Source organism: Bubalus bubalis, chromosome 23 (genome assembly GCF_019923935.1).
Source record: "Bubalus bubalis isolate 160015118507 breed Murrah chromosome 23, NDDB_SH_1, whole genome shotgun sequence".
In the NCBI taxonomy this organism is placed as follows: domain Eukaryota; kingdom Metazoa; phylum Chordata; class Mammalia; order Artiodactyla; family Bovidae; genus Bubalus; species Bubalus bubalis.
In genome coordinates, this window is record NC_059179.1 from 23,626,179 (window position 1) to 23,635,157 (window position 8,979).

Below are 8,979 nucleotides of genomic sequence, written 5' to 3' on the forward strand. Positions count from 1 at the left end.
GCCACTTCCGTGCTCCCTTTTTGGTGTCCTTTACAGTGGGGAGACTGAAACTTCAGTGGGCAGATGGACTGCCTCCAAGAGTCGAAGAATCTGATCACCATATTTGATTGGGGACCCTCGGGTGGTCAAGTGGCCTCTTTCTTTCCAAACAGCTGCATGTGCATGTAGCACCAGAAAGGCATACTTGGAGTCAGTGTAAATGGCTACTCTTTTTCCTCTTCCCAGCTCTAAAGCTCGAGCCAGGGCTATGAGCCCAGCTAATTGGGCTGAAGTACCTGGTGGCAGAGGCTTAGCCTCTATGGTCTCAAAATTGGAGACTACTGTAATTTGATCAAGACATGTTCAAGGTAAAGCAAAGACTTTGATGAGCTAGGGCCCAGTCATGGAAAGAATACTGAACCGAAAGTCAGGAGATCCGAGTTTTGACAGTCTCAATTCTGTCATCTGCAGCCTTAGGCTAGGTGTCAGTTCCTCCTTTGTAAGATAAGGGTGGTAGCACTTCTGATGTCTTGTTGGGTGCTGGCTGGCAGGCTCAAAGGTGAGGCTGACTGTTCAAGAAATTTGAAAAGCTTTTGAGTCCTGTAAAAATGCGTATTATATAAACTGACTAGGTATGTGTGTGTTGTGTATATAACCATCATTGCTTCAAATTATGACCCTGAGGCTTTTCCACATTATTGGGGGGTGGGGGGGGGGGAAGGAATGAATTCTGTTGATTGGACTGTATTTGAGGCACAAAATGAACCTGAATATTTTAGGAAGATTTTCAGCAATAAGAACTGAAATAGAAGCTTTTTTTTTTTCCTTAATCTAACAATTTACTAATTTCAAAGTTCCTCAAAGGCAAAGTCCAGGTCTTATCTGTCATTTTTGTGCCTGTCAGCATCCAGCATGAAAGTTTAGGATAACTGCTAATCATTCAGGTTTTTTCCCACTAAAATTCAGGCTTTAGATCTAGAAAACTTGTTCTAGCTGTGTGATCACTCTGAATCTCAGTTTCCTGGTTTCCTGTAAAAAGAGAGGAATATGGAACTTGGATAAAAACGCCCAGCCAGATGCTTGATAAACACAGGCACTGGGCAGAACTTGGTTCTCTGTCTCATTTCCTGAGTGTTGTGGCTGGAGGTTTTCCTGACTGGCTAGAGATCGTCTCCTCAGTCCGAGAAGAGGGACCCTCCTCTTTGTCTAGGTACCTGTTTTGTGTGGCACTTGCAAGATGTAGCTGGAGCCTCGGTCTAGAGAGTTCAGATGTCTGCCATTCATATTTGGGCCTCTGAGCAGGCCTTAGCCTCAGAGTGAGAGGATGAATGGGGTATTACTGAGCTTGAGAGCAGGAGGAGCTCATCAGATGCCCACAGGGGCTAGGCAGTGACGTGCTTGAGTCAAGCAGATGCGGTTTCTGGACAGTAGGGATTTTTGGACAGTAGGGGTTTTGGGGAGGCCGAGGTGGAGCTAGAGGCCATGTACATCTGTAACCCTATCTAATATGGCCCCGGGATTTTCAGAAGCTGGAAATCAGAATTTCTGTATGAATCCTTTTCATTTTAAGATGTTGAGAGTTAATTTCATTTTCCTTTTTTATTGTAAAACAAAGGTACCACGTGGATGTAGAACTCAGTAGTGGCCCTTTGTGGCCCATGGGTGAGCAGTTTGCTATCCCTGCTTTCAAACAGGAGGGGCAGTGATACAGCTAATACAGAACGCAAGGACTTGCCCTCCTGACCAGCTGTGGAGACACTATAGTAGAATTGCCTTCCTGTTCTCTGAGTACCGCTTGCTTTGTACATGCTCCCTCCTATTTTGTCCCTCAGCTTTGCACCAGCCCTTGCTGAAGAAGGCATACTTCTCGGTGCATTTATTCTATGGCAGAAGAAGCCAGTGATGAGGGATTGCCAGGATACCTCAAGGGAGAACTGTTTTTCCTCGTAAGTGTCCAGGGGTGAGAAAGTGGCAGGTTAACCCAGTGTCCTGAGACTATTCCCTGCTGCTTCCTCAGCCGGGGGCACCTCCACCCAGTCTCATGCTACCCCAGCCTTCATTCACAGCAGCCACGCCCACCTTGGCCATTCCCCTCACATCATCAGCAACAAGTATAACTGACTCCAAAGCACTTATGAGTCTCTGGAATGTTTATTTGTCAGCCCTCACTAGAATTTTAAGTTTCATGAAACCAAGGAGCCTGAGGTCCAAGGACAGTGAGTGAGCTGCATGTAGTAGGTGGTCCATAAAATACTTGTTGAAAGAAATGAGTGAACAAATGAATGAGCTGCTCAAGGACCTTTGGAGAAAGAAACTTTTATGCATATCACTGCCAGGGCTGCAGGCTGGGAAAGAAGGCAGAGTGGGCGGGGAGGAAGAAGGAATGGTGGGAGAGGGTGGGGGAGCTCCTCTAATTCTGTGGGATGGGGGCCACATAGGGTGGAGTCATGAGGTGCTACCCTCAGCCTGGGCTTCCTTCCAGGCCTGGCGCACCTCGATCTTCACCTTGAAAGGTTTGATCTGCAAGATGAGACTGGCATTGCCCTCCAGAGAGGGTAGCTTCCCATCATCCGGGATCTCCAGGTTGAACCTCTGCAGCAGCCGGGACATGAAGAGGAAGAGCTCCTGGCGGGCTAGCATCTCACCTACGCAGGAGCGGGGTCCTGCTCCAAAGGGCAAGTAGCTTAACGATGGCGAGATGAGTTGCGTCCCCGTGGGGTCCAAGAAGCGCTCTGCGGACACGGGGAGGCGTCAGCCAGGGGCAGGGTCAGTGTCAGTAGAGGAGTAGGGGGAGGACAAGGCCCTGCCTGGGGAGCCCCAGTCTGAGAAGGTGGACAGCCTTATTTGGGGGGGACGGCCGGCAATCTTAGGAGAGATAAATGCCCTGTTCTCAGGTAGCCCTTAATCACACAGAGAAGATGGAATATTCAGGAAGGATGAAAAGGTGTATTAAACATGAAAATGGCCCCATCCAGCAGGAGACGGGGCTGACTTCACAGGAGACATATGCCTATGGGCCTTCTCAGAAGAGGAGGCTGCAGTTGGTGGAAGGAGAGTGGGAACCCAGCTGTGAAAGAATCTGGGTAGGTGTAGGGTAGGCTAGGGGTGTCAACAGGTCCATGTAGTGGGAGTCAGGAGTCTTCTAGTAGGAAGCTTGGCAGAAGGGAAGCAATGCTGGAGAGGTGGGCACAGAGGGGGCTGTGTGGCCGGTGGGGCAGGACAGAACAGGGACTCACCGGGCATGAACAGGTCGGGCTGCTGCCACTCCTTCTCATTGTGATGCAGTGCCCACAGGTTGACCACAACGTCTGTGCCCTTGTCAATGGTAAGGTCGCCAATGCTGCCCCAGAGAGGGAGAGGAAAAGAGGGTCTGGAGTATCGTCCTTCCCCACCTTCTCTGCCCCAAGTCTCCGTGGTCCCTACCCTGGGAAAAGAGTCCTTTGCTCCCTCATGCCCGCTCCCTCAGGCCCACTCCCTCAGGCCCACTCCTGCATCTTCTCCTCAGCTTCTGCCAGATTGAATATGAATCCAGCCCTCTCTTCCTGAGTAGCACTTAGGATCAACACTTGTGGGTCTGTTAGGGCCTGTGGGTGTGCATATTGAGCTGGTGCGTGTGTGCATGAGTGCGTGTGTGTGTGTGTTGCGGCTTTTGGATTGGGTAGCAGCACGTGTCTCCCAGGCAGCAGGCAGCTTCTGAGGGAGGTCAGGCCGATGGGTCAGTGGGTGTCAGTGGGTAGGAGACACACTGGTCAGTAGGTCGTGGGTAGGATGATCGGTTGTCAGTGATTGACTGTAGGTTGACCAGCCAGCTGGACGGGTCAGATGCTGGGGAGGGACCAGGAGGGCTGGATGTTCCTGGGAGGGAAGGCACACCTGGAGTCAATGACAGCCTTGTGGGGGATCAGCGTAGGGGCCACAGGCCGGATTCGGAGCACCTCTCGGATGGTCGCCTCCAGCAGGACAAGGCGGTTCCGGTCACTGATGGTTGGGGTGCGATTGAAACCTATAATCTGGTCAATGTCATCCTGGATCCTCTTCTTCAACTGAGGGCCAGAACAGGGTGGGTGTTACCAGGGTGTATCAGCCCAGGAGGAGCAAGGGCTTAGAAGAACCTACACTCACACCCAGAAGGGCAAGACCCTTCCCAGTGGTGGCTGTACAACCCCGGCTTTGCTTGCAGAAGATGGGGCAGCTCCACCCAAAGGCCAGAGCCAACCTCTGCTTGGGCAAAGGGTGCAGCCCAGTCATCCTGCGAAGAACTCCCGAGGTACTGACTCTCCCTTTCTCTGGAGCAGAGGTGAGTGTGCCTGGGGTCAGGAGTGCTTGGGAAGGCTCGGGTAGAGAGCAACTCACCGAAGGATGGTGTAGCAGGTAGGCCACGATCCACTTTATCACAGACGTGGTGGTCTCCACACCAGCCCCGAAGATGTCTCCTATGGTAGCGAGCATGTGTCTATTTGAAAGCAGCTTTGAATCCTGGTCTGGGCCAGCATTGTTATTGTCTGCATTCACCTTGGCTTGGATCAGTATGTGCAGCAAGTTAGTGATGGAATCGCTGCTGAAGTTCTCCTGGTTGGGTGAGATTGGGAGACGATGAAGAGAAAGCAGCCCCATCTGCAACCCCTGCCATACTCTCACCCAGACTGTAGACACAAAGGCTTCTCCCACCTGGAAATGAGGGAGTGGAGTGAGGCTAGTCAGGACCCATGAACTGGTGGAAGTGGAGAAAACACTGGGCCCTCTTTAAATTTGCAGGGTGGACAGGTCCCTTCAGGGTCCTCTGCAGTTCCTCACTTCTCTACTCCTATTTATTTATTTATTTATTAAGTCAGGTTTTATTGAGCACCGACTATATGGCAGGCTCTCGGCTAGGTACTGGAGCTCCTACACTGTCCACAATGGACCCTACCCTGCTCTCCTGCCACTTTCCACCTAACTTGTCATCTCTTCTGCTCCATCACCTACCTGACATTTTTCAAGGATTTCATTCAGCAATTCATTTCGCGTTTGAACACAACCCTTCATCTTTTCCATGGCTTTGCTGGGGAATATCTGCAAAGTGGAAATGTTAGATTCTACCTGGCCATCCCTGGCGAGTTCCCACTCTAACCCCAACCTTCAGCCAGAATGGAAAGCAGGATAGGGACCCAGAATGGGACCAATGGTGACAACCAGGACAATTCCAAACAAGGGAGAAAGGAGTCACCTCCACTTCCCCTTCCCCCTTCAATCAAACATCTAGCACTGACTGAGACTTTACTCAGTTAACACAGACTTACGGAGAAAGCAATGGCTCCCCACTCCAGTGTTCTTGCCTGGAGAATCCCAGGGAAGGGGGAGCCTGGTGGCTGCCGTCTATGGGGTCACACAGAGTCGCACACGACTGAAGTGACTTAGCGTACCATAGCATAGCATAACACAGACTTGAGTCTCACGGCATGATTAACTTCCTTCACTTTTTGAAGCCTGTATTTTCATCTCCATAGGGATAATAAACCCACTTCCAAAGAGAATGCATGATTAATGCATGTGGAGCTTTGGGACTGGCACATGGCATTTCCCAGGTGCTCAGTGGGTAAAGACTCTGCCTGCAATGCAGGAGACGTGTGTTCAATCCTTAGGTTGGGAAGGTGCCCTATAGAAGGAAATGGCAACCCATTCTAGTATTCTTGCTTTGGAAATCCCATGGACAGAGGAGTCGGGTGGGTAACAGTTCATGGAATCGCAAGAGTCAGATACGACTGAGTGACTAAACAACACACCAACAACATTATCATGAGTATTAAAATGCATAATTTAAAAGCTAAACCTATTTCTGTAGAGAAGCAGCAAGATTTTGAAGAGTCAGAGGAGGTAGAGGTCACTGTAATTGAGGTAGTCAGAAAAAAACGCAGTCTGGAGTGAACGGTAAGAGGAAAGAACTGGGGATACGATCAGGGTCTGCTGAGGTCTGCCCACAGGGCCTGGCCCCATCCTCACCTTCAGCACAGGGAATATGTCTAACAGAACTTCCTTGCTCAGAACCTCCAGGATGCCATCATTGACATTTTGTATGGCCTTCAGGGCAGGATCCTCATTCTTGAAGGAGAAGTTGAAGCAGATAAAGCTGATTATGTTGGTCACCGCCAGAGAGAGAGGCTCGGACAGATCTATGGCCTCTCCATGCTGGGTGGCCAGGAAATCACAGAGCACATTGGCTTCCTGATTAACTGGGGAGAGAGAGGGATGTGAGGGCGGGAGTTGAGCCATCCCTTCACCGCCACCTCGACCAGTTCCATCTGAATCGAAGACAGAGAGCAGATGTCCAGCAGATGGCAGTGGTGGCCAAGAAAATGTGGGATGGAGGCACCCAGAACCCACTCCCTCCCCAACCCTCTGCAGGCTCCTTCAGCCCAGGGCCAGCCAGGCACTCACTGATCTTCTCTAACTTCAGGTTGCCATCCTTGAACAGGGCAAAGGCATTCAGTGCCAGCTTCCGATGCAGCTGCCAGTGGGCACCATGGTCGGCAAAGGCAATGCCCTTTTGGTTGTCTGACAGGATGTCTAGAGTGGCCTTTGGAAAGCAGGAAAGGACACAGGACTCAGACACCATCCACCTACCCTCCCCGAGGGCAATGAGGCTGGTAACTGTCGCACAGCCTCCTTATAGAGCTCCCTGCTTCACTCCACCCTGACCGCAAGGCCTTGGCAGGACAGAACCTATGGCCTGACACTCCCAGCTCCAACAGAGAGACAGAGTAAGGCAAAAGAAAGAACCCTGAATTAGATTGTTCAGATCAATGACAGGGTGAGGCAGCTGTGATGGGATGGACTCTCTAAACTTGTAGGAGCAGAGATTGAGGACACACCAGGCCCCTACCCTTCCCTGGGTCCTCTGGGGATGGGGGCAGTTAAAGGCACAGCAGCTGAGCCCCCTTTAGTTCTCCCTTCCATTGCCAGCCATGTGCCCAATACAGGGCCACATCGGGAGAGTCACATGTCTTGTCCACCCAGCTTGGACATGGGCCAAGCTGCTTCTGCCCAGAAGACCCCCAAAACTATACAGGTTCCCCCAGACCTTCTGTCTTCTATCCCCAGATCTGCAGGCCCCATCAGACTAGCTGCCTCCTTCCTCTTTGCCCTGGAGAGAAGAAGCCCAGCAGAGATGGGAGAGGGTAGTTGGCCCACAGACCAGGCCGACTGGCCCAAGCGAAGAAGAGTCAAGCCTTGGTCTGATCAAAGATGAGCAGCCAGGGGGCCTTGCCCAGGACATTCAGGGGAGTACCCTGCAGCCAGGTGCTGTACTGGAGGCTGGCAGGTTCCTGGATGACTAGCTCCCACTCCCTTCTTCCCCCAGGAGCAAACAGAAAGCTCGACATGTTGAATCTTCAGCGTCCTCCCCAAAAGTGCTTGCATAGGTCAGCTCCCCAGGGCTGGAGCAGCTTGAGGAAGCTCCAGGGAAATAATGATCCCAGCCTTTCAAGAATCAGGGTACTTCCCCCTCACAACTTTTTGTGGAGGACGGGAATCACTAACCCGTTTTCTATGTGAACAGTGTACATCAAGGCTAGTTATTGAGAACTTCCAGCACTGGGCTAAATGCTTTACAGATACCCTACCAGTGAATCATGAGAGCTCAGATTTCAGGCTCAGAGAGCTAGACTCTTGGGCTTTCCAATTGGCTTAGATGATAAAGAACTTTTACAGAATGGGTGAGACCTGGGTTCAGTTCCCAGGTCAGGAGGATCCCCCAGAGTAGGAAATGGCAACCTACTCTAGTATGCTTGCCTGGAGCAAGGAGTGTGGTGGGCTAGTCCATGGGGTCACAAAGAGTTGGTCAAGACTGAGCGGCTCACACTTTCAGTTTTTCAGCTGGGACAGATGATGTTGTAAGGGCTCCCTGACCCCGTCAAACCACCAGTCCCACCCTGTCCCACCTCCAGAAAAAGCCAGAAAATAAAGTCTTCCTTTAATTCTTCCTGCCTAGTTTAGAAGCTGGGTGAGGTCTGAGAGGTCGCTCCCCACCCACAGCCCCACCAGTCTGTTATTGGAAGAATCACAGGTTGCTGGAACTAGAAGGGGCATTGCAGGCATGGTCTTGGCTAAAGAACTCAACATGCCCAGGGGCTGGTGAGGGGAGGGATGAGAGGCATTGCTTACCACTTTGGGACGCCCAGAGAATTCCTTGCCCTTCTTGAGAAGCACCTCCCTGGCCAACTGGTGGTGTCCAATCATCACAGTAGTCTTGGAACCCAAACGAAAGGAATAGATGGGGCCATATTTTTCCTGCAGCTTGAAGAAGTTCTTGTGCTGCTGGCCACGTCTGGGGAGGAACGGCAGGCTGCCCACCAGGGGCAGGGACGGGAGGCTCCTGGGGTACTTGGCACCAGAGTGCTTGGTCTTGGGCCAAAATAAATAGGCGAGGGTGAGCAGAAAGACAGCCAGGAGTACCCACATTGTGTCCGGGTGGCAGCAGTCAGGACAAAGAGCTGTGGAGTGGCTTCAGCCACCTTAGGGTGCAAGAAGGCCTTTTTAAGGGCTCCCCTGACCTTCTCCTTGACTTGATGTTAATGCTCACCTTGTGGAAGTTTATCTTGGAGCACAGCCAGTAGTCCTTTCCCAGAATGGGGAGGGGAGAGCAGAGGAGGCTTCTTTCAAGAGCTGGCTCCACACCAGGGCAAACCCCTCGGGGAGGGGCTAGGTAAGGGCACAGACAGCTAGTCCCTGTCCCTTGCTCACTGTCCATCAACGTCTCCAGAGTGGGCAGAAGCAAATGATATCTGGATCAGGAATCACGGCTCGGGACTCTCTGTATTACGAAATCACAATCAACGGACAGCTATCCAACTTTATCAGCTGAGGAAAGTGAGGCCTCCCAGGGTCAGGCTTGAATAAAGTCACACAGATAGTGATGACAAGAATCTAGTTCTCTTCATTCCACGTTTTCTGCTTTTGCCCAGGGGAGTGAAAGCCTTGGGTTGAGAGCAGGGGCCCTATTGTCAGACGGGTTTAGCCTCAAAT

At 51.5% G+C, this 8,979-nt stretch overlaps 1 protein-coding gene across 1 annotated transcript; it reads right to left on the reverse strand.

Annotated features, from left to right (window-relative positions):
* Positions 1-2,111: 2,111 nt before the first annotated feature.
* LOC112581551 (steroid 17-alpha-hydroxylase/17,20 lyase) lies at positions 2,112-8,525 on the reverse strand. Its single transcript, XM_025273973.3, has 8 exons — positions 8,119-8,525; positions 6,394-6,532; positions 5,959-6,188; positions 4,945-5,031; positions 4,333-4,548; positions 3,853-4,022; positions 3,216-3,319; positions 2,112-2,711 (listed from the first exon to the last, which is right to left on the reverse strand). The coding sequence occupies exons 1-8, from the start codon at positions 8,413-8,415 to the stop codon at positions 2,425-2,427; spliced, it is 1,530 nt and encodes a 509-aa protein (XP_025129758.3). The 5' UTR covers positions 8,416-8,525; the 3' UTR covers positions 2,112-2,424.
* Between the last annotated feature and the right edge of the window lie 454 nt (positions 8,526-8,979).

Coding starts and splice junctions, on each gene's coding strand:
- LOC112581551 (XM_025273973.3), bottom strand. CDS start 8,415: ATGTGGGTACTCCTGGCTGTCTTTCTGCTCACCCTCGCCTATTTATTT. Junction 3,320..3,852: donor AAGGCTGTCATTGACTCCAG/GTGTGCCTTCCC, acceptor TCTCTGGGGCAG/CATTGGCGACCTTACCATTG. Junction 2,712..3,215: donor GCCCGACCTGTTCATGCCCG/GTGAGTCCCTGT, acceptor CCGTGTCCGCAG/AGCGCTTCTTGGACCCCACG.